Source organism: Lathamus discolor, chromosome 4 (genome assembly GCF_037157495.1).
Source record: "Lathamus discolor isolate bLatDis1 chromosome 4, bLatDis1.hap1, whole genome shotgun sequence".
Classification (NCBI taxonomy): domain Eukaryota; kingdom Metazoa; phylum Chordata; class Aves; order Psittaciformes; family Psittacidae; genus Lathamus; species Lathamus discolor.
The window spans coordinates 30,333,908-30,359,568 of NC_088887.1; the positions used below are offsets into that span (position 1 = coordinate 30,333,908).

General features: G+C 41.0%; 1 protein-coding gene across 1 annotated transcript in view; it reads right to left on the reverse strand.

Moving 5' to 3' along the window:
• Positions 1 to 25,661, reverse strand: part of URB1 (URB1 ribosome biogenesis homolog) — a 53,426-nt gene that overhangs the window by 6,841 nt on the left and 20,924 nt on the right. The window contains exons 16-35 of the mRNA XM_065676805.1: positions 22,774 to 22,890; positions 21,990 to 22,128; positions 20,734 to 20,904; positions 19,288 to 19,484; positions 18,505 to 18,729; positions 17,781 to 17,960; positions 15,892 to 16,747; positions 14,497 to 14,698; positions 14,092 to 14,269; positions 12,878 to 12,936; positions 11,922 to 12,115; positions 10,598 to 10,708; positions 10,442 to 10,505; positions 8,435 to 8,606; positions 7,769 to 7,871; positions 3,352 to 3,512; positions 2,868 to 2,979; positions 1,851 to 1,957; positions 1,172 to 1,315; positions 302 to 411 (exon numbers count right to left, since the gene is read on the reverse strand). Coding sequence (XP_065532877.1) covers positions 302 to 411; positions 1,172 to 1,315; positions 1,851 to 1,957; positions 2,868 to 2,979; positions 3,352 to 3,512; positions 7,769 to 7,871; positions 8,435 to 8,606; positions 10,442 to 10,505; positions 10,598 to 10,708; positions 11,922 to 12,115; positions 12,878 to 12,936; positions 14,092 to 14,269; positions 14,497 to 14,698; positions 15,892 to 16,747; positions 17,781 to 17,960; positions 18,505 to 18,729; positions 19,288 to 19,484; positions 20,734 to 20,904; positions 21,990 to 22,128; positions 22,774 to 22,890 — 3,602 coding nt within the window. The remainder of the gene's footprint in view (positions 1 to 301; positions 412 to 1,171; positions 1,316 to 1,850; positions 1,958 to 2,867; positions 2,980 to 3,351; positions 3,513 to 7,768; positions 7,872 to 8,434; positions 8,607 to 10,441; positions 10,506 to 10,597; positions 10,709 to 11,921; positions 12,116 to 12,877; positions 12,937 to 14,091; positions 14,270 to 14,496; positions 14,699 to 15,891; positions 16,748 to 17,780; positions 17,961 to 18,504; positions 18,730 to 19,287; positions 19,485 to 20,733; positions 20,905 to 21,989; positions 22,129 to 22,773; positions 22,891 to 25,661) is intronic.

The window sequence follows — 25,661 nt, forward strand, 5'->3', positions numbered from 1 at the left end:
AATTAAAGAGTCACATACACTAAAACAAGACGCCATTTTGTTTTCTAGGTTTTTCAAGGAAGCACTATCAAAAACAGGAAGTCCTCCTACTACAATGTGAAAGCATCTTGATTTTGTTTTTAGAAATACAGGGGAACACTTAAGAGTTCAGCAAGTTCTGCCAGTATGGTCCTAGGTGCCGAATGTCACAATCGCTGACAGGCCATGTCTGTATCTGTCACCCTTGTTTTCATACTCAGCTGCATTATTATTCTTACTGGATAGTAAAATTATGCCCATTTCACTATATTTCCCTAATTACCTTTTTTCTAAGATGTGCACTATCCAGGTTAGGAGGCTGTGATCTTGTATGAGCTCATACGCAGCTCTTGTGACATAGGCAGCATTTTGTAATATCTCCAGAATACGACTCTGAAACAGAAAACATGATTTTTCTTTTACAGAATTAGAATATAGTCAAGATATAACTATTATCAATCTTTCAGAAGGTTAAAATTAGCAATCTCTCCGGTATCTGATCAACTTAAAATGTACTACCAAACATCACATGGGAAGAAAACACATTCTCTGTTCAATGCTGCATGCACACAGGTGCTACTCTCAAAAAAGAGGCCTTAAGGTAGCAAGACAATTTTCTTTTTTTTGTCCAAGATTTTGATACCTAGATAATGTTAACAGACTGGATTTCTTGGAGTGGATGCTTATGAAAATGAGAGCTTCTGGCATGCGAGTTTCCTCACATGTTAAAGCACTGTACAATTAAAGTGCTGGTTAGAGAACAAAACCACCTAAAAAAAGCAAAGGCCCTGACCATATAAGCAAACCTGAAGTATCTGCAATATCTTTCAAGAAGCAGTAGAAATACAACTACAGCCAGCTGAGGAAACTGAGTGAGGTTCCACAACAGCAGGGACATGATCCAATTTCAGGGGACAAGGGTGTGACTCTGTTCTAGAAATAAGCAGTTATTTCCCCTTTCACACATTCACAAAATCAACAGGAAAAACATTTTCAAGAGAGCAAGTGCGGAGTCAGCTGCTCCTTTCTGCTTTGTATTTGTTTAAGAGCTGCAAGCCATGCAAGTGTTTGTGATTTTATGGGGGTTCATGGCTTGTTTGTGGGGTTTTGTTTGTTAGAGGTTTGTTGTTTTGGTTTGTTTTTTAATTCGTACCTGGGAGCCCTCATCACACAAAGGGCTGTTGAAGAAGGAAAGAACGACCTGGAAAATCCTCTGGTAGTCATAAAGCTCATAGCAATGTTTATCACGCAGCCCTTCTCCAAGAAATCTGAGAATCCACTCACGTTCTGTTTTGTACTAGAATCCATAAAAAAAAAATACCATCAGACATTTCAAAATAATGCCTGCTCACAGAAGTGCAAAACCCCTCGCTCCCTAGGAGTGCCAGCACAGTGCATAACAGCTACTTCTGGACTGCTCAGTTTTCATCGCTATCAAATTTAATCAATAATATCCATCAGGAACAGTTACTCTTGCAGCCAAATATGCACTGATAATGGAACTTTAAAAGCTGCTGTTTCTAGAACACCTCCATTGAACTCAATATCAATATTCTAAACTTAAATACAAAAGTAAGCTAGCTAGGGCACAACATTCTGTTAGTTGGGCTTAGAGAGCACACACAGCACAACTTGTGAGTTCATTATGTGTTACCATTAAGAAAACAACAAAGAAACCCAGAAATAGCACTTCTCATTCCAATATGAAACAAAACAAAGACACCTCTAGTTAATTACCTATGGAAGAATAAGATTTCATTGAATTTTTATGGCTTTTTCTCTATTATTTTCTAAAGAATGAGTGGATACCCAAAATGGGATTCTTACATTACCTCAAAATCAAAACTGTAGAAAAGCTGGAAAAACCCTGGTACTTTCCTCAGGTCCAAATACTGGTGTGACAGAAGGAATCTGTTTATCTTTATATACATGTGCTCCTCTGTGAAGAGAAACAATGGTTATTGTGGAGGAGGACAATGTTCACAAAACACAACCACGCAATATAAACGGAACACGTGCTTTCCAGCGTTTCAGGCAGTTGTCAGAACAGCACGTTAATTATAGCGAGAAGGCCTTCTGCTCTAAGGCTGATTATACTGCGGGCCATCCCTCCTCTTCTCCAAAATGAAAAGCTCACTCAGAATGTGCACAAAGCAGGTGAGAACATAAACGTTCAACATGGCTCTGATTTCAGCAAACACAATGTTACTTCAATGGCAAAATAGAAATCTGCAGCAAAGTAAGAGGCAAATCTCTCCACATTTCAAGCCTAACCCTTCCTAATTTTTAACCCACAGACCAGATATGTCGCCCATGAGCAGTGGAACAAATTGCCCAGAGGGACTCTTTTCTGTGGGCTGAAGTTTTTATATGATAAAGCCCTACGCAAAGTGGTCTGCCCTCATAGCTGGCCCTGCTTTGGCCTGGGGGCTTAGCTAGAAACCTCACAAAGTCCCTTCCAAACTGAACTACTCCCCAACACCATGGCTCACCTTTGCAACAATGGCTTACGCTGATTCAGTGTCTAAGGCCTACTGAACTTGGGCCAATCTGCTGAGCAGGACTCACACACGCATCTCGTCCTCTGCCCACCTCCGCCCCAAAACAAAGAGGAGGCAGTGGTACCATCCCTGATAGATCAGACTGGTTTTGTACACAAATCAAAACGGCACTTCCCACTTCTCCAGTAAGGCAGACTACACAAGTATTGAAAGCTTTTCTTTGGAAAACTGGAAAGCATACTTCACAGCTCCTATCAGCGTCACACTATCTCATCTTCCAGTATTGGTTAAGGACATTATTCCAGTGACTCACTCCAGGTGTTCACCACACACAGTAGGTTACCATACCTGGCTTTAGAATCTGCTGTGCCACACGAGCAATGTAGAGGGTCAAAGAGAAGGTAAATCTGAGGTTTGGCTGCCTGATTCCATTTTGCACAGCATCCAAGAGATACAGCAACTGCAGCACAAGAGCCCAAGGGAGAAAAGTTTGAACCATAACCCAACAATGGGATAGCGTGAATACATAAATGAGCTTTTAGGATATTTCACAGGCCATAAATCAAATACCAATCCGATCAGGATTTCCATTCCTACAAATAAAATTTCTACGTATTTATAGAACACATTTTTCCCCCCTTTTTCTGCCCACTGATTGTAAAGGAAGAAACACAAAGCAATAGGTGAGAAACAATGGCATAGAGGATAAAAAGCTTCTTTTAGCTTTCTCACCACATGCACGTAGGTGGATGAGTAAAGCAGCAACTCTCCCATAAATGTCCATGACCTAAAATTTCTAACCTGGCAAACTATCAATTGTGCTCAGTCTTACCTGACTCTGCTCTCGAAAGCGAGCTCCTTCCAGATGAGAACGAAAGGAAGCCAGGACAAAATATGCAGCTGCTCTCATGTTGGAATCATAGCTGCTAAGGGCAGCTACTGTTAGACCCAGGGCATTGACTTCAACAAACTTGTGACATGCCACTACACACTCTGTGTGGGAAGAGGGGGAAATTAAAGAGAAACATTCAGTGCATTATACTGACATGTCACAGTGTATATAACAACACTGTAATCCTTAAAAAACTTCTATTCATAAACACCAATTTCAAGATCTACCCCTACAAACTATTACTTCCCTGCTAGGTGAAGGCTCCTTTAAATAACAAAGGTATTTTGCAAATCACTCTGAACAGGAATTCTTTACCTAAGCTGAAATTAATGTGGCTAGTCTCATTTACATGAGACAAGATGATTCCGTCTGCCAGACCATGCAAAGTTAGGAGAAAAGTCTGTAAAGGAATCACATATCTCACTGCTTCAGGAAGGTTAAGTGCAAAGAAGGTCAAGAGGGAAAATTCTCCACCTCAGAACATTTTATGGGTGCTTGATAAGTCTGTACCTGAAAGAAAAATCAGCACAGCCAATGAAAAGCCTATCTGCACTAAAGAGCTGTAATAGCACAGACAGGAGAATAATACATAAATAAGCTATTAGCCATACCAGTTGTTACTGTGGACATGTAAGAGATTCTGTGGGTAAGGCATGTTCCAAGCAAAGTACTAAACTGTACCCCTATGCCCTTCTGGACAAACAAAATACAGCAATGAACAGTATCCAGAAAAAAAAACCCAAAACCATACTGTTGAATCTAACCTTTATCTTCTACAGCATTTTGCAATCATGATTTAGACCTCATTTCAGGGCTGTGTGTTTTACCCACTGATGACTTGATGTAAAATGCCCAGAATTACCTCCATCGCTATTTCTATCCATTCACCAGTAATGGAATACAACGGCACCTCAGTTCTATTTTACCAGCTAAAGTGCAGATGTACTGCAGGTCTGAGCTTAGCAAAAATACTCACATATTTTCTTGTAATTCACACTGAAGGTCAAGAGGAAGTTTCTGAGAAACAAATACTCCTATTTAAGAAAGAGTTGCAGTCTTACTGACAAGTACCTATATTTGGTCCACTGATTTCCTCCCCCACTGCCCCATACAACTAATTTATGTAAAATCATAGATTATTTATATCCCTGCAAAAGCAGGTGCGCCGTTTCTCCCATCTTTTCCTCAACTGCCAGAACTCCAACTTCATGCCTGGCAGTTTCATACCCAGCCCTGCTAATTATGGGCCAGACAACAGTAGGGTCTCCACCTCCCAGCACTGCCTCCCAACCAGCCCACTGCTGCATGACCAATGCAAAGGCATCACTGAACTGCAATACAGATCTTTTCAGTGAGTGGTGGTTTTATAAGTTATTTCAATACTACCAATTACTATACACTTCCCTACACCACTCCAGCAAAGCACATCAAGTTTAACTGGCACAATGCAAAACACCTCAGTCATTCCCCTAGTAAGCAAAAAGATCCTCGTTTGTTGACATCACTAGATGCTATCAAATCTCCTCCCATATCACCAGGGCTCATGCAGATAGAACTCTACCTTCCTCTACTTCCAGGTGCTGGGCAAGGCTACTTACTTACTGCCAAAGTAAAAATGGTGAGAGGAGTAGCAACAAGAGGGCAGCAGAAACAGAGACCAGAGAGACACCTAATCTATGTCTTCTGCTACCTTCTGTCTGTAGCAAACTAACTCCACACTTCCCAGTCTTCATGCAAGATGCAAGGGTGCAAGGTAAGTACTGGGAAACAGACACTTCCCATAGAATCCCAAGTGAACATGCAAAGAAAACTCATGTGTCTGCATAGGATTCTCCATCACTTAAGGACATCTCATGCAGCCCTGGCCTATACAACAACCCCTCTTCAGTAGAGGATCAAATTATGTGTTGTATGCCCCTTCACTGAAAGCCACCACTTGGCTCTCCTTCAGACTGCACCTCTTGACAGTACTAACATGCACCTACTAGACAGACAAACTGGATAATTTTATGGGGTGGTACCACAGAGTGAAATCCAAGGTCCTCACTTCAGCAGTAAAGTTCACGCTGGTCACGGAAAGATTTATTTGGAAAACTTTCTTTCACTGCAAACATGCAGTGGAAATATTTTCCATTCAGCTGACCTTGCAGCGTGTGTTCAACAATGAACATAAAATAACAAGCTACTAAATAAAAAAAAAAGTGAATTCTATGTCTGACATACAGTTTGTTTAAAGCACCTTGAGAACCATGATGGAAAAGCTTTCCACAAGATGGTTATCAGAGCTAAAGTTAGACAGAACTTGCTATCTGCCCAACTCCAGACTTACTTTTTACTCAGTAAGCATTAAATACTGTGCAATAAGTCTGTGTTTATAAATCCAGCAGTTATATAACATCTGTGCACAGGGCACTGTGTAGCCAGTACAAAGAGCAAATAAATAAAGAGGAATCGGGAATTCCAAGAGCAGCTGACACGGTTTAGGAGCACCATGGGACTTGATCTCATGAATCACTTGGGCCCTTTAAAAATGCCCCGCTTAAGACACAGACACTCAGCACAGAGCAGTTAAAGGAACTATTTTTTCCCCTCTCTGGGTTTAGAGTCAGCCTATGTTGGGACAGCCACTGCCTCCAGAGCTCTGCAAGAACATGATGTGCAAGAGCTCCCACAGAAGTAAGCGGTTGTCCTCACTGGCTGACTGTAGTGCTGCTGAGGCTGACCAACAGCTACCAAATCCCTCCCATCAGTTAAGGTGGTGGCCAATGATGATGGGTGCATGCCAGTGCTTTTTCCAACTATTACACCCAGGTTAAAAACACACTGTCCATGCTCTTCATCAATAACAATCTCCTAGCATGAACTGAATTGTCTACAATCTCTCCTATTAGCAAAATAGTTCTGGTACCTTTTTTCCTCAGTAGCATAAAAGACAGCTCTCTTTACTGCTGTCAGAATTATACAGAGCTGTTCACAACTATAGCCAAGTCTAGGCTAAGATCACACTAAACAAGTACCATATTGTGAAGGCATAAGTGAACAAAGAAGGACTGTAACTATGATTTCACTGAATGACAGTTACCAGCCTGCCAATTGCTTCTGATACTGTTGTGGAAAGCCAAATCCAGCTGTAACTACACAGTGGTTAACCATAATCAACACAGGGAGAGAACTGGTTAGGAAATTTCTTATATTTGTCTCCCACTGATCTTTAAGGGCTCTCTAAATAGACTGTGCCTGTGAAGTACAGCAGCGATATGCATACGCAAAGCAGGGTCACGTCAAACAAGGAAAGTGAGGCTAAGCCACTAGTTTTCAAGCACCATGTAGATTTCATCAAACTTTCCAACAATTCTGAGCACAAGCCTATTCATGACGCACAATGGCCCCATGCATCTTTGTCTGATGGAAAATGAGTTGGCTGAAGTTTCCCTGTACTACAACCACAGCATGTAACAGGCCAGATCTCCAGGCAATTCAGTCATGGCGTCCCTCACAGAAAGCAATACCCCTGCAGAGATTTACTGTGGCTTCTGGTTTATGCCCACAGAACTCCTTCAACACTGCAGGGCACGTTCTCCAACCTGCACTATCTCTGCCCAGCTCCTGCTGAGAGCATAGCTGAAAGGTCCTATCACTGCTCCCAAAAACTCAGCCACAAAGCAGCCCCAGATCAGAGCATTCCTGTCAGCTACAGGTGAGGTGCTGCACAGAACAGCAGAAGGTACCATCCCTCCCACACCTCTTTTGATCACTGTATTGCTGTGACACCATAAAAAAAAAAAAAAATACAACCTTCCAATGGAGAATATTCTCTACTGATTGTTCTTATGCTATTTTATAATTACACTGTGCTGGATTTTCATGGTACACAGACTGCTGTTTGATAGAGAACATAAACTTTTTGTCTCTTCCAAGTTATTTCCAGCTCCAGTTTAAAAACCTCTCCTCATCTTCAGATCAGTCCCGCTACATAGGGTTAACCCACCACATTTAAAAGAGCTGCAAGGGAGGACCTCTTCATCTGGACATGAGCAGCTCAGCAGGAACACCTGTCTGCTGCTATGTTGCTCTATTTCTGAGTAGCCAAATCTCATTAGATATATTGCACTATTTTGAAAAGTACTTAAAAAAAACCCTAAAACTTTAATGCTAATTATACCTTATCACCCTTTTAAGTCTTTCTGAAAATTACGATACAATGTAGTAGATGGTTAAATGATGTTTCTTCTCTCCAAAAGAACAAATTTCTCTGTAGTATTAGCTCTTAGATTGAGACTAGCAGAGCTACAGAGTCCTGCAGCTCTCACAGCAGAGTAAAATGACACTAAGTACCAAAGAGAAACATTCACTTTACCTGGTCTGGTCAGTTCACTGAACAGCTGAAGTAGAAAACAGGGATCATAGAAGTCACCAAGATTCTTGACACTTTCATCTCTATACAGTGACTCTCGGATCTCCTGAAACCAAATCCAAACCAGTATTTGTAAGGAACACTACCAATGTGCAGCTTGGTTTCAAGCTTCCCCAACCCCACTCCATTATGAAGCAGGAGATACCAAACCTTACAAAGTATGATGCAACACAGTATAAGGTGCACTTGTGTTTAAATCAGGCTTTCGCTATCAGCATTCCAAAACTACTCCCCCTGAGCAGCATAAACAAGTACAGAAGCATTTTAGCAAACTGTACAAAAGACTGAAGAGCCCATTGTCATTGGATCCTCAGACAGTCAAATTTAACAATTGTTTAAGAGTCAGATTCTGGTCTCACATACACGGCAATGCTGCACAATCACACCTGCCAACAAGATGTGGTTCATATATTGCCATTCATCTGAAAAGTCCACCTAAATAGTTAATTCCAGCCCTCCTATGAATTTAAATTACTCTCCTGATGTAAGCAAATTGCAATGTATTATATGAATGCTAGAAAGAAATTAGTAAAGTGAAAGGCTTTTTTTTTTTTACATTTCTTTCTCCTTCAAAAGAAGGATAATATTCAGCAGTCTGAACCAAAGCACCTGTGATGACAGAAGGCGGCGATGCTGAGGGAAAGACAGAATTGTCTTCATCATCTTTTCTCGATCTAGCAGACACAGAATCTCCTCCATGCTTGGCTGCTGCCACAGTGACTTTCCTAGACTCTTGCAAGTCTTGTGATGCTCCACAGCAGCCGGCCCCCACAGCAGGATTCTTAAGCATTGTTAAAAGTAAAGGCATTAGTCAACAGACTGCTAGTACTGAGCAAAAAGCAATTACAGAGGATATAAATTAGCATTTAACTTTTCCCTTCACTTGTACTTACTATCCTGTAGGAATTTGAAACTAGAACTTGTTGCCTCGGTAACACCTTTATCATCCATCCAAAAGCTTTTCAAATTCAATCTGAGGGTGTCTCGTTAACTATTTCCTACTCTCTTAATCCAAGTCAGAACTTAAGCTATAAAAGCAGGTAAGTATAATAGCAGCTGCATGAAGAGACAGTGATCAAGACAAGGTCAGACAAGGTTGTCTCAAATGCAACTGGTGTTTCAAACCAATCACAGCAGTTGAATAAAGCATAACTCCTTACTCTTCTCCTCTAAGTTGTTCCTTAGATCACACTTACTTTCCCATTGTGCTTAAAGGGCTGTTGATATTGTCGTTTACTATGTGGCTAGTGCCAGCAGCATGCCTCATAGTGTTAGACTTCTTAACACCCAGCCCTTGAAGGCTCCCATTCATAACACAAGTTGGGATCTGTTGGGTTGCCTGTACAGTACTTATCTTGAATGTTCTCTATATTCACTCAACACCTCAGTGCTGGTAACCAAGTGCCTGGCTACCAATTCACTTCAGGGCACAGTATAAAATTGTTTCTCCTTTAGAAAGGCTACAAAAGTTTTGGGACCTAACTACCTCTGAAATCAGTCTCCTCCTCATGTAACACCCTCCCACTTTAGTGAAGATTTATGCAAGATGTGGTTAGTGCCAGAGCCCTGGCTTCTGGAAGCCACTTCCGTTCGCTGCTAACAAGAACCTTTATGTCCTGTCCCCTTTCACAGGCTGCAAGGGTATCTATATCCTCAGAAAAAGCTAAGGAAGGTTCTTAAACTCTATGTCCAGTCCTGATCCAGCTGCCTGAGACAGTGCTCTTACACTGCTGTTAATATTTACGCCCATACCTCAAAACCAGAAAAGTGCATTTGAGCAAGGCAGGCCAGAACCATCACTGTATGTAAGTACTGTTAGCAACAGACTTTACTGTGGAGTGCTTGGGCACGGGCCCAAAAAGAAACCAATTATTTTATAAAATACATAGTTCTCTCTTATGAAGCATGTAGATGTATTGCAAGGTTGCGTTATAAGGACAGCTACAGTCCAAACTGGTGAAAGACAAGGAAGACACTGATCACCATCCCTGGAGTCATTTAAAAGACATGTAGTGCGTGGGATACGGTTTAGTGGTAAACTTGGCAGTGTCTGGTTTGTGGTTGGACTAAATGATCTTAAAGGTCTTTTCCAACTTAAGTGATTCTATGATACAACGTTAGTACCCCAAAACTAACAATATATGTGTTAATGCAAGAGATACACATCCCTCCTCCGCTGGCATATCCCTCTAACTCTCCAGCAAAGCACCAGAGCTGAAAACCATGTATAGAGGGGTAAGATCATTGAAAAGGCAAGGGCTGGGCTGAGTGGTGAATCCTGTATCAACAGAAGAGGGAATGGGAAGGAGTCCTATGCTAGCAGCTTGAGCTGTGGCCTTCACCTGCGAAGAAATCCTTATAGTGGAGAGTGAGGGACTACTGAAATGAGACAGTCCCTCACCCAACCCAGAGACATCCAAAAGTTTGGGCAACACATGAGAATTATGTTAAGGATAGGAAATACATAGGGAAAATGTTTCCAAGAGCAACATTCATCTCTAGGTTTGACCTTGCCCACTGTTTATCTCAGTTAAAAATAAGAACTTGGAAGAATTACACTTGTGAGACTGCTTATTTGCATGTAGTCAGTCGAACCAAGGAAGGTGGTCAGCTTACCTGGAATTTATGAGACTTTGCTCATTCTTTTCATATAACTGAAGCAGTAGAAGTACTTTCTGATCTGAAACCCAAGATGAAACCCAAAGTCAGTCTTCTATGAAGATGAAAAATCAGATCTAGCAGGAAGTACCTTTCCCAGGCTCACACACTTACCTACAGTGCTCAAAGTAGCCCCATAGGAACCCAGCAACACTGCAAGGTGACTGCTCTCACAGAGAGAAGGGCTGAGTTCCACAACTGTCAGCAGTATATCCACCAAGGCCTCTGAAATAAACACAAAGATTTAGCTTTTTTGCTCTCTCAGTTACACAGTGCATATATAAATACCCACACACACACATACTCTCTAAATAGATGAGAGACAGATCAAGTAAGTGATCAGGTTACTCAAAAGCAAATAGGGCATCTGTGGCAGATTCAAGACCAGAATCCAGATTTCTTTACTCCCAGTATCTGAAAAGGCACAGGCTTTCCCCCTAGTATCTACAGGAATATAAAATGTATGTCAAAACAAAAAAGATCATAAAGACAACAGTCTGAATGAATGCATTCCTAACACCAGGCTTCTGAATTACCGAGGTTAGTAGCCTCAAAAAATCCATCTTGCTGCTCTACAGGAATACATTTAAGAAGTAGAACACACAGAGTAAACAGCAAAATCTATTACTTATTTTAAAATTTCACTAAAATTTGTGACCTTACAAGAGCTTTTCGATCTTTTCAAGTGATATAAACTCTAAAGTTTGTTTACATGTTGCTCACCAATATACACAAAATTTGTTATAGAATCATAGAATATGATTCATCCTCCCCTTTTATTGTATGGCTCCTTCAATCACCAAATCTCAAAACCCTCTACAGTGGGAAGAAGCTGAGGTGTGTATAGGATTAAATGACTGGTTCAAGGTTAGGTTATTTTGCAGTTGGCAGAGACAAAGAAACAAAGCCAATCTTACCCATTAATTAGCACCCAATATATATTATTAATGGAAAGATTTTCCTTATGGCAGGTTGCAATAGAAAGTACACATCAACTAAATCAACATTTTTGATACAACTTGCAAAATCAACTTAAAATCTTCTGCATCAACCTATTTTAAAATAGGTTTAAATGTCTCACACATTTCTAATAGAACCTATATGCACTTCAGTGATTGTAGACTAACAGCCTCACAGAAAACAAAAGAATCAATTGAAGATTTCAACATGGTTACAAAATAAACAAAACCAACTGATCAAACCAACCCCAAACCCATCTTTCCAGTAGTTTTAGAAATAAGCATTTAAAACCAGCAGTGATAAAATGAATGCAACATTTGGATCCAAGCAGAGGTAAAACTTAAAACCAAATGCTAATATTCTGGAATTGTTTAATAGCTCTGCAAGTACATAGGTGGAGAGGTGGATAGATAAAATATAATGTGAGAAAGACAAGATTACTAAATATAGTTAAAGGGAAGAAGAAGACAAAAAATACCTCTTGACTGGATGTTTGTGCCATCTTCTTCTCTTGACCTCAGTATGGTTGGCAAAAATAGAGAGTGCTGCGTGACCATCATGTGAAGTTTGGAGAGCTTGACTAAGCTCTGACTAAGCGAGGATTCTTTCTTGTATAATAACTGAATAGCAATATTCAGGACTTTCAAAAATGCTTCATCTCTGTAGCGGTACCTTTAGAAGCAAGGATCACAGAAAAGTCAAAAACCTGCCTGAAAAAAAAGTCTGTTTAAGAAATGAGAACTTTGCAAAGGAAGCAAATTTAGTAAAATAAAAACAAATTTAAAACAATGAAAACACATGCACCACATCTCGCTATTTTAATTCTTCTTAAGCTATACTGGTATCCAATCATAAAAAATAAAGGGAGTTGCTGATACGCTACATAAAGGATTGTGTTGATACAGAGTCACACTTGTAGCTGCACTGATTTTAACAAGGATTAAACTTTGCCTACTAACCCTTCAGACAGCAACCCTTCATATTAATACTCCCACCTCCACAGAAGATCATCCTCTAGTATTTTTTATTCCTTTTATTTAAATGGAATTTAAATTCACATTTAAAGGTGAAAGATCTGATTCTGTTTTCATATGAATTGTATTTAATGAGTGTATTAACTAAAAAGAAAATAAGTTTCTTCTTCATATGAGCATAAAGCTTCTTTATGCCACTTGAAAAGAAGCTAGCCCTACTACCCAGTTGGCTATGCTGGTAAAGTTAATTGTAGCACAAAATCCAAATCTGCCTGCAGTTGTGCAAGTTCAGGCTCCAAGCCAGTGGTTCAACGCAAACTGCATCCTATGAAACAAAGAATGTCTTCAAATCTGACTGAATTCAAGGGAGATAAGGTGTTTCCGGTATAACGCAGGACAAGGCCAAGTGAACAGAACTGTACCTCCCACAACCCTTCTGGTGCATCTCAAAATTACTTACTTAAGTCCTGTCTTCACAAGGTTGTACCAGTCATCTGGGTCCACTTCTTCAACTAAGTGCTGTGCGTGTAAGAAGTAAAACCAGAGGTTTACATTTAGCACACAGAGCTTCTACAGATCATTCAGATCAGCAATTTTTGTTCAACAGACATACTAACAACACGTAAGCCAAACACTCAGGTGGAATAATCAAAGGTTAACAGGAAAGAAAGCTCTTAGATACAACAATCTTACCCCCAGTTCAAATGAAACTGCAAGTCTTGTTTTGTCAGTCCTGGGAGCAAGGGAGCCTGTGGACTGTATGCAGTTAAAAAGCAAGTTGGTCTGTAGGTACCAAAAACCCAGAATCCTGAAACCCTTCAAGCTCGTGAAGAGTGAAAGGAATAAGAAAGTCAGCAAGTCACAGCAGGAGACTCGGGTATTAGGTTTTTGTGTTCCTACAACGTATTTAAGCTAACCGACCTTTGCATGTGGCAAACAAGGGTGGCTGGATGTACATGTTCTTTACAAAAAATTATCATCCCTGAAATGCTATAAACCATAATATTCAATAATAATTTTTAAGGCTGACAGCTGCACATGCCAACAGGCCCAGTAACGGTAGATGCTAACCTCAGCAGACCTGTGAACACTAAAAGGTGGCTCCTCAGGTCCTGCAGGACCTGTCCTGCACAATCAGTCATGTCCTAAAAGGGAGTCTCACCAGAAGCCGGCATGAGGTCAAAGGCACTTGCTGCCTGCAGAGACCTTCATTTTTGTGTCTTACACAGATCTGCCTACCTTACTGAACTACAAAAAACCCAGTAGTGTTCTTCATGATCAAAGTCCAGATTTCTATCTATGATCAACTGGATTTCTCTCACAGACTTCAGAGGGCATGGGAAGTGCATCTTTCAGAAGTGCCTTTATCACTTTGGGGATTTTCTGTTTGGTTAAATAAAAACATTCATTGGCAACCTCGGATTTTTAACTCCAGAATACCACAAACTCTGAATTTCAAAGGGGACTGTTAGTAGAAAGCCATCAAGAACAACTCAAAACTACTTCTTATCAAGAATTAGCAGAGCTAACTCTGCAACAGCCACTGAAAGCCCACAGAAGCCATAATTTATAAAACACAAAACAAAGTTCAATCTATATTTACCCCAGATACAAGAGCACAACACCACATGTATGCAGTCACATTCTGTCAATGCAGCTAAAAAGAAGCCTCACCAATAATTCTTCTAGCCTCAGCAGCATGGGCCTCTCAATCGCTTGCTTGCTTTCATCTTTACTGCTGTTGTACATGACAATTAACCCTTTCATGCAGGCTGATAACAGGCATCTCCTCCAGGAATGCAGCTCTTCAGAGTTTTCGAGCACTCTAGATATGGCATCTGCCACTGTCCAACTGCAGAAAGATACTTATTTTTTAAGGTTGTGACATGCTTTCTGTATATTTTTAGAAATATATATATTGTCAAAGATGTATTGTCATTGCTGCCAAAGTGACAGAAGTGACAGATTCTCTGAGGAGAGAATGCTATTACTGTTCACAGTATTTGCCTCCATGAATATCTATCACAATGCTTTACAGGACAAATTGAGTCCTGAAACAGGGCAGCTGGATTTGCCTACCTCTCGTTATTTTCTGCTTTCTCAAGAGCAGTAGGAAGCTGGTCAATAAGGCTTCTCAGCCCTTTGCTTCCTGAAGATGGCAACAACTTTGAAAGAACTTGCAGCTTCACAGTAGTCTCATGTGATGTTTCTGTGTCTTGAAGTACAGCGCAGAGCTCCTTCCACAGAGCTTTCCTCAAGACAGGTGTAACAGCCGAGACAACTGTTGAGAGAGAACAGGGACACAAGTTCCACCATCCAAGTGTGTTAAGCAACAACAGGCTTAACACTACAAAAATCCTAAATCATGTTTCCAATCAAGGCCCATATTACTTAGTTCCTCAGAAATGATACTGCAGTAGCTCTTAATCTGCTACAGCAAACTGCACTCTGTGTTACTCCATAGCATTACTAGGAAGTATTCGACTTATGTACTAGACAACTGCTTGCTACACAGCTGACATGGGCAGCCAGAACAGACCTTCCTGGTAAGAAGCCACGTCCTTGCATGTCAGGAGGGATGAAACTTTACCAGTTCTCTGACTATGGCCTCAAAGGAAATTTTCTCTCACATCAACGGACAGCTAACAGAGACCTTATAAATCAAGTCAGCCAGACAGCAGTTTGCCCTTCTAGTGTTCAAGCATGAAACGACTGGTGTGCATTAGGTGCTAGAGAAAGGCTTAGCTCTTTAACCATCTTCTACTTCCCTGTGTGCTGACAAGATCTTTTGCCTACATTAACTTCTCCTAGACAAAGCCAGCCTTCTCCACCAACAGCTACAGCTTATTTCTGTTGCTATTTACACTTCTATGCAATAAGAGAAATGAAATCAAAGTGATTCTGTTGAGTTGAATCCTAACTTATCATTTCACTGCTAGAAAATTTAACAGTCTTGTTCATTTAATGCTGCTGCTGATTTGCAAAGTTCTGGACTGCCAGCTTGGGAAGGCATTACTGTAGGAAGCTGTATTTGGGGATTTATTTTAGAAGTTTTGGATTCTTACACTTGTAAAAGTGAAAGCTTACATTCTACAAAACCATACGGCTATGGCATTCCACTCACCAGACAGTGTTCTATCTATGCCTGAGAAAAAAAGTTTCTACCTCCCATCTAAACCAAGATGAGTATGAAGGCAGATTTTCACATGCACAAAGTATTAAATAAGTGCTTCAAAAGACAAAACTGGACAAAGCAATTGTAAGAGCAGTTTGCATCAGTCTAACAGCCAACCTTCACTACACTCCTTTAGCTTTTATGCTGCAGAGGTACCTATAACAGAACCATTAGAAGTTAGACACATGAATTTTATCACCTCTATTTATTGTGCAGAGGATCCAAGACTTCAAGGCCAGTAGAGCCTATACTGGGAATTTGTCTCCCAAATCACAGACAGGGATCAGCTGTGGCTTTACCTGCAGAAGGTCGAGTTAAATCATACTGGTCTCTGCACTGCAAATACACATCAATAAGTGGAAGAAATCTTTCCATGTTTTTCTTGAGGTACTTTCCAGTGGCATTGCTCAGACACCACATCTCAAACTGCAGCAGGTGAGTCCTACAGTGTTTTATCAGCATGCACACAATGGCAAGAGAAGTTTCCGACTTCTGGTTAAGGCAGTGAACATGCACCTCTACACTGACTGCGTGTGCAAGGACTGGCTCACTATGGAGTGCCTGAAGAAAAACTTTCTCCAGATCTTTGCTGGCTGATGCTGACATCAATATTCCCAAAGCTTTAATGTGCTCTGTGGATAACAGTAGTTCTCCTTGTTGGGGCTGCCTTTGGTAGCTCTCTGTGAGGAGCTGCACCAAAATTTGTCCATAGAAGCTCAATTGTTTCCCTTTTTTAGGGGATTTTTCAGATTCCCGAGTAGTCAAGCTCATCTCAGGAAGTCGCAGCATGGTTAAAGTGATCTCCTTCAGCTGAGCTGCAGCCATGTATATGTGCAATTCCTCCAGAGCCTCCAACTGATGAGACTTCTTGGCAGACACCTGCCTTCTGTCTTTCCCCTCTGCCTGTAGTTCTTTCAGGACACTTTTTGTGATAGCTTCAAAATACTTGGATAATACATGCTTGTGATCCATGCTCTGCAGCATCGGGGCACCTGTTTTCAACAGCTGGAGCACACCAGAATTGAGGTGAGCCGATAGGAGCTTCACAGCAACAGGGTTTAAACCAGACTGAGGAAGAGAACGTTGTTCTAAAGCCAGGAACCAACTCTCCAGTGTAGGATGTCTGAAAATCAACATGAGTGCATCTTCTAGTGTCTGTAACAAATGGTTATAACAGTATCACTGAATGGATAATTATAGTTCAGAGGAAAAAAATAAATTAAAAAATCATCCATCTGCCTATTTTCCAGAGCTTGTTAATTACAGCTGCAGAACATGAAATTGTCTATCAACTGGTCAGAGAATAAAAATACTAACAAATTACAAGCACAAAAATACCATTCTTTCAACATTTATGATGTGGGAGTCACGCCTCCACTGAACATTCTCTGCATATCTAAGCACATTTCTAGTAGAAAACTGTATGTTCTGGAGCTTGTCAATACAATTCTATTCTAATCCCCACAAACCCACAGAACACATGAAAGGGGGCAAAATTCATTACCCCAAGTACATAATTTTCATAACCAGGCCTTACACAGGGCTTGGGGAATAGAATTCTTCTGCAAAGGTGAGTGATCTTTGTCAGGAGCAATCCTGACTGTATTCCAGGTCAGAGGTGAGTCTATGCATGATGCAGCTTGGTCAAATCTCCAGACACAGTAGTGTTGTAACTGCTGCACCACATGCTCCAAGTTCTGAAGTCCTCCTCCTAGACCTTAACAGCATCTTTCTGCATCAACCTGTTTCCATTCAATACAACTCTGTGAAATACACACTATATGATATTCTGTTCACTCCCTGCCCTTCCAAAGACCTGGCAAAAGCTGTAGTAATGCTTCTATAAAGCAGTAAAATCCAATTCAAGACATTATATAGCAAGCATTTGACAGACACACTTTAACCCTAACTGAAATCCTAGAAATCCCCATGACTGTTATCAAGTCACAGCAATCACAAAGCCTGATCCCTGTTACATCCCCTGCTCTCTATCAGGTTTAGCCAGTTCCATGTTTTGGTGATTGGTGAAAATATAGCAACTTAATTTGTGCTCAAAATTGCTTGTGTTTAAGATCATTTGCTTTAGTTAATGGCTCAGCAAAACTTAGGACTATTTCCGTACGGAATAAACCTAATCAAAGTTTAATGACAGGTGAGATTCTGGCCTGTGCATCAAGGGATTTGGTACCTTGTCATTTGAAGACTCCTCTGTAATCAGAGATTCCTCATCCATAAAGAGGCCAGATTCTGTCTGTTGCTCTTCTCGTTTCTGCTGATTATTTAACTCTATCTGATTTCCCCGGCACAAGCAGCTGTTCAGCAGGTCCACATAGAGGTCAATAAGGTGAGGACCAAAAGTTTTACTAAGCTGTGAAAATAAGACACCTCAGAAGTTGAGAAAAGAGAAGGATGGGAAACAGAAGGATAATTATCCAACATGAACAGAAATAAACTAAGAACTTCCCAGATTACAGCCTTTTTAGGGGGAAGGAATCACTCCTCCCTGCAGAAACATGATTCTAAGAAGTCTCAGGTTGTCAAATAAATATTTAATAGACTTTCATCTATACTTTGACTTCAGCTGTAACACAAACTAGTGAACTTCACCCTCTGGAAAGGCTTCTTACGGAGGCCCAGGAACTGGATTAAATCTGGAGTATATGTGCACTATGGGTGGATCAGTAAGGTAACCCACGCAAAGCAAATCCAAAACTCCTCAACAATTAGAAGGGCAGATATTTGTTTACAAATTAGATACAAATTTGTCTGGTGCTCTACAGCCTCAGTGAGGGCTGAGTACACAAAAAAGCTGCAGAACTGGATCCTTAAGTTTTAATAGCCAAGTAAAATTTGTACTTGCTGCATTAAAATAAAACAAATGAACCCCAATATCATCACAATATTGCTCTTACATTGCCAAAGTTCTCCACTGTGGATTTCAGGTATAGCAACACATGCTTTACTCCTAACAAAAGCTGTTCAGGCGGGAGCTGGGAAGCCAAGTCTCTCAATTTTGTTTGGATATCGTCTTCCAGTAAGGTACTGCTTCCCCTCTCATAGGCTTCTCTTAGCAAAGCTGTAAATACAGAATCCAGGGCCACAGCGGGTTCTTTGCATAGCCCTTTGGGTTTTTTAAACTGTTTGAAATTGAAAAAAAGTAAGAGAAAAATAAAAATGAAAATTAATCAAAAGTTTCTCCAGTTCCCTTGGTTTTGAAATGAGCTCTGTGCTGAAACTGCGACTGAAGATTCAGGAGCACATGTGTACAGTCCTGCTATCACAGAGCTATTCAAAAGTGTCCCATGGGGAATCTGCACATGGTTACTGCTGGGTTAACGCAAATACAGCACCTAGCACAGCTGGTCCATACATTCCCAACCCACACCTGGGTGAACTCCAGTCACCATAAACTGGCTTCTTGGGCCACATCACACATTATGCTACACTGTGCCTGACGAGGAGCTGTAGTCTGGGTGACTGGGTACATTCTTTAAGCCCTGGCTTCACTTCCCAACCACAACAAAGACCTTCTGCATTGTTAGAGAAAAGCCCTTGAGCAAATTTGTGTCTTGGTGTGATTAAGAAGCAGTACAGAATTAGCTTAATGTAAATGTACTTTCTGATAGAAATGTAGCCTTTATACACTGTGAGGTAATACTGGCTCAAGCATTCAAATTACTTCAGGTATTCCATACCACAGGTTCCTGAGATTGCTGGGGTATCCAGAGTTTATAGTACTGGTTAAATCGGTAGAGCTGAGGATACTTAGAAACTTTCAGGGACTGCAGATCTTTATCATAGAGTTGGAACATCAAGCAGAGGGCAAGGGGTTCTCTCTGAGAGTGCAGGAGGTCAGTGAAAACAGCAACAAGATACTCTACGATGTGTGCTCCTAGAAAAGCAAAATAAAAAATTAAACTTCTGTTGATAGAATGAACCTGCATGAGCACAGACACTAGGGAAACCCTCCTTCCTTAAGGCCTGGGCAACAGCCCAAATAGCACCATTTAGAAAAGTACTGAATAGGATTAAAAGGTGATCATGATAAACTAGACAAGTATTTCTGACTCTCTGAGGTATCTGGAAAAATCCCCCATACAGTACTCCTTGTTGAAGTAAATAATAATGCACTTCAAGAAAATTGCTCAGGTTGGCCTGTTTCCTTCCAGACAAGCATAAAACTAACTCCACCTTCACTGTATTGTCCTAAACTTGCCTGTATTTTGATGGATAAGTATCTCAGCCAAGCACCACCTAAGAGAACTGATTTGTACTGCGGGGGGAAGAGGGGGGGAAAACAGCCAGGTTTAGCACACACTGGTTAAATATGGAGGATATTCTTCCAGAACTGTGACTTTCAGTTCCACCCCATGTGCTACACAACAGCCAAATATACACAGGATTTAGGGAGGTGCTGTGGGGCTGACAAACCCTGCTGAGGCCAATTGCTGCCCCTGTGACTCCTCACTCCACCAGTCCTTTTCTCGAGGAGGTGGTAGAACTCTTCAACGTTCACTCCTGGAGCTCCGTCTCTGAACAAATTTTCTTTGGAAAAAAGCATCCTTTCATTCAGCAATCCAGTTCTCTCTCCCCTGCTGACTGGTCTCAATGGAAGAGCTGCCTACAGCCATTGAAACTACCTTCCTCTTGTGATCTGCATACTCTGTGCTTAAAATACTCTGTTATTAAAGCACAGCTGTTTCCAGGCCAAGACTGTCAATGCAGGAACAGTTCCTGCATTGCTCCTCAGTCCCCTCTATACTACACTCAGAGCTGGGGCTCATTTCCCTCCTCCACTTCCCTGCATCTCATGGGAGAAAGGTGGGCTCTCTTCTTCTAACCTGGGCAAGTTTGTTTTCCCACAGTAGGGGCTCTCTAGAGTCAAATGAGTTTATAGAATGCCTGCATTTCCACTGATTTTCCCTACTCAAGAAACCAAAAGCAAGCTTCTTTAGGGTCAGGGAAAAAATGATAGAAGCATCTCATAAGCTTTAATGCTTTTCTTGAGCAGGGAACACCATCTATCTGCACCTCCTTCTGCTTGCAATGAAGATAAAATGTCCTGAGGAGATCATTGGGTAAAAATGATCCCACTTCCGTTCCACCATTATAGACAATACATAGCAAATAAAAGTCTGTACCTGTTCCATTTTCAGTCTGAAGCAACAACATATTCCTGGCTTCTAATGCAGCAGGGACAACAGCACTGAATGGAAATGTTTGGATAATCATGTCTTCATTTAAAACGAACCCGATTTCTTCATCTAAGTCATCACTGCCCTCAATAAGGACATCCACCATATCCAGAACATCTGTTAAGTGAAGAAAAAAAAGTATAAGCAGAAGATTCAGACTAACTAAAAAACAGAGGCAGAATCCAGCACTAAAGGAATACAAGGCAGCTTCTGAATTCTCAAAGCAGGAAAAAGGGTAAGAGACACATTTGTCTAGCAATGCAATTGTAAAAATCACTCTCTCTTACTATGTGCTTAACTTTACTTTCTGCCTTTCAACACTGCTGTCGAGCTGACAGAAGTAAGGGAAGGGAAGAGGTGCATCACCTATTGCTATCATGATTGTACTAGGTAAGGACTATAAGAGCATAACAGCGACAGGATATGTGGGGGAGGGGACACGGACGTATGAAGGAAGCAGCCACTTCCCTATTAAAAGAACATCCTGAGCAGTCCTTGAAGAGTTTCTCAGCTCTACATGGCCAGGGAACCAAATCTTGGTCATGAAAGAGTCAGGCACCTTTAACATATGAAGAAGATGCAATTTATTCTGTGGCTGGCATTATGTCTCTGCAATACAGTCAACTCAAGGGAACTGATCCATCTGGTACTTAAACTACCTCAATTATCTTACATTTATGTACCATAAAATTCTACACACTGGCTGTTTGGCAGAAGAGCTATGGTAACTTAGCGCATAGTAAGCTGTCCAAGTGTCCACATCTGCATAATTTTGAGTTTGTCTGCAGTAATGCTGTGATGCCAGAAAGCAGAAGCAGCAAAAATCTAGCTGGGTGCCTGGGAGTAAAACAGTTCTCTAGGCACCCCAGCCCTTTCCTCCTGGATGAACAGATACGAGCAGCCCCAGAGAAAAAAATAATTGTTTTCATTTTAGTTAGAAAATGCTGCTGCATGAGCCTGCAAAGAGGCTTAAAATATTGTTCAAACAGTGTAACTGCATCAGCAATTACTTCTGGAGGTGAAACAGTAACTTTGCAACTCAGACTTCTGCTTCCGATACTAAATACAACTGGAGGGATCAATCTGTAGGTCCTTACTTAAGCAGGATTTCTACAGTTATCAGTCTTCAGTTTGCAGATCAGCACTAGAAAATTTAGCACAAAATCTTGGAATTCTCTGCTGTTAAGAAAATTGACACATACCATCAATGTGAGAGATGGGGATGCTGACGTTATCAGAATCTTGTTTGAGCATATTAACTTGGAGCATACTTGCTTCCTGAACAAGGTCTGCTGCTTTATCTGTATATGGATAGGGGTTGGTCACCAGTTTCAATAGGATCTGTTAACAAAGGTTGAGAAAGAAATGTAAGTACACAGGCTATTACGCCTACAGGAACCACATCTTGTTAAGAAAGGCCATGTGCTAAAAGCGGCTGGAAGCTGGGAAAGGTTTAGGAGGACAACTTCTATATAATTCTGTAAGAATCTGCCTGTGGTTACTGCTGCTGTATATGGGACACTGGGTCAAATGAATAGAGAAACGTCCACTGCAATTTTGTACCCAAAATGCTACCACATACTGAGTCCCTGAGGAAACTGCAATGAAAAGGAAGCACTGGGCATTCAACATCCTTAAGAGTAAACAGGAAATGTCAAGTTTTCTTTTAAAAGATTATCATTTACTTAGGTCTGATAATTTTGGCAGGTCTGATGATTATTGCCAGGCACCTACTCTACCCTTTTATCAACAATGCTGTAATAACAAATTGTATTTCTGGATTTAATTTTCCTACAAATCATTTCAGTGTCCTCCCACCAAAAAACAAGAAAGATGTCAGCTCTGTATAAAGAATTACAAACATTGTTTTTCTCAGAATTTGTTTACCAATCTTTGACAGGTTTCTCAACAATAGCAACAAAATCATTAGTTTCCATTACTTCTATTCTTGGCATTGTTTATCCAGCTAATTTGAACAGTTGTTACCCTTTCCAAAAACTGAATCACTGCTTCCTTTTTGTCTTCTTTTGTATTATCCAAGTGTTCCAGCCAAACTGAAAGTTCCTTCCACGTGTACTCAAACACTCCGCTGTCACGTAAAACCTGTCCAGAAAGTCAAAAGTGAGATAAAAAACCCAAACCCACTAAAATACAAAACCCAAAAAAAGCACAGACCTTTTAGTATAGCAACTTCATGTTTTCTTCTTGAAAAGAAAAGAACAGGTTGATGAAAAATACTTGTCATTTTCTTCTCACCCCTCAGTTCAAGAGGCCTTATTCCCACTCACTAGGACCACTCAAACTGCATAACAAAGGGTAAAAACAGATGCATTTTTTAAAACAAAATCTCCCATGACTGTATCAACTGGCCTCACTGTGACATGGACCAAGGCCTACTATCTTCATTACGGCTGTTTTCTTACTGTGCTCTCAGCAAAATCAACAGTTCAGGCATGCCTCTGTCACAGCTGACAAATGAAACCCAGAGCTCTGCCAGACATGCGCAGGCACTGTAGCAATAGGGCAAGAAGCAGTCCTGGGGCAGAGAAAGGAGGGCATTACAAATGACCAAAGCAAGGGGCAAAACATGGCTTACTTTCTCACAACTGGGAAAATCAGATGACAGCAGCTTCTGCTCCTCCCTTTTCAGAGCCTCTCTTCCTCTCACCTGCTGTCTGCTGCACAAATTCTGTTCAACTCCACTTGGTTTTTGCCCTCACACTGACCATGTGTATGGGATGGATCCCATGTGTACTCCATTCAAGTATGCTGCAAACACCTATTCACTGGACTGGGCACTGAGCACAAGGCGATCTCACATGAACATTTGGAATACAAGACTTCTATAAGCACTTGAGACACAGGAATCAAGCACATGCTGGGGCCATATGCACCAGGCCTAGAAGCCATAGTGCTACCTGTAATGGTGCTCACTGCAGCAGCCCCCCTGCTGCTTCACTGCTCAAGTGACACAGAAGAGGGGAAGCTACAGCAGAGCCACAGCCAGGGCCAGTCCATCCTAGAATCATAGACCATGTTGTCCACAGAAGCTATGGCTGCCCCATCCCTGGCAGTGCTCAAGGCCAGGCTGGACGGGGCTTGAAGCAACCTGGTCTAGTGGAAGGTGTCCCTGCCCATGGCAGGGGGGTTAGAATTAGATGAACTTTAAGATCCCTTCCAATCCAAACCCTTCTGAAATCCTATGAAGTCCTTGTGTTGTCAGTCAGCAAAAAACCTACTGAGGACAAAGTTGCCTGGACACAAAGCATCCATTCCCTTCACCTTAGTAAATCTTTCAATATCAGGGGAGCAAGCTATAATGCTTTAAGAGGGTTGTATCTTTATACCATGACAGCAATTAAAAAAAAGGCAACATACCCTTAAGAGGAGACTGTAGGGAGGCTTCTGAAAACTTCTGATGTAATATATAGGAAAAATATTGCTAAATTAAATCTAAACCAGGCTACTTGCCCTTAGAAGAGTTGAGCAGAGGACTAAACAGTCAAATAAATGAACAGTGAGTCATGACAACAGCAAAGTCCAGAGAAAAGTGTAGGCGTACTCATAGATGCTGTGGGTGGTGAGGTAGACACAATTTTATCACATTCAAGTATCAGTCATTAACATACTTAGAAATTTTTGCCCACTTTCATGCTCTATAAATTCAGCCCCTTATCTCAGGTGCCCAAATTAGGGACTTGGTGACCCTATGTTCTGTCTGTAAAATTAAAACGGAGGAGAAGGGAAAAGAAGGAGGAGAAGCTGTCTGAAAGACAATCCAGATGACAGACGATTTGAACTGCATGATGGTAGAACTGTCTGACCCTCCCTCTCAACAAGAGCAGAAACCTTCACCAGCTTCCTAACTCTGGCCCTTACGCTAAATGACTGTAGTTATGTGGGATGAATCTGTGCTTTTGTTTCTACACATACACACACAAAAAAAGGAAGCTATCACAGCTCATTTGCTCTACATTTACTCAGTGTACACCACCAGCAGCTACAAAAATAACACTGCTGCTTACAATAATCTGACAGGGTAATTCATTTAAAGAAAGGGGAAACAAAAAAAAAAGAAAATAAGATTCATTTTTAAATAATTAACTATTTTTGGCAGTCTCGAAGTAAAAATACACTTATAGCCCTCATGAAAACAGGCAGGAACAGAATGTGAAATCCAAAAACATGCCTTCCAATTATATGGCACTGTGTTGAAAAATAAGCAAAACACACTCATTAACATCTATTCTTAGCAGCCTTTCTGCTGACATAACTGCCCTAACTCCACTGCTCCTGTGTTCTCTTCAGAGAAAATAAAATGCACTGAATCTAAAAGAGGAAACAAGAATGAGTCAGGCAGCCCACATCTACCCTTGGCAAAAGAATCTAAATACATTAGGAAAACTGTACTGGGTAGCTTTTGATTGAGGTATTAGTTACTGTGAGACAAAGTTAGCCTGACTTTAACCCCTTGCAGGGATCAAGGTCAACTAAAACCTAATTCAGTTACTCTAGTGCCTTGAACATTATAATTGCACCCTGTGATTGAGGCTAAACACAGAAATTAAGTGCATAAAGCTGTATACAAACTTATATGCCACTATTAGCATGGAACACTGCTCAAGGAGCCCTGTTCAGGGCTTAGAAGATAAAAATAAAATCACCTCTTCTTGATCCACGTCAAGACCTTTGCAGGCACAAACTGCAGTGATTTATTACAGTATCACAATTAACTCAGCCTAGGGGGTGGGCAAACATTAAAGACATTTTCCTTACTATTCTGTCAACTGTTGCAGAAAATTCAGTCGACACCATTTACTTCCATACAGTAATTATTTAACAGGTAGTTATTTGACAGCAAATTCCAAGGACAG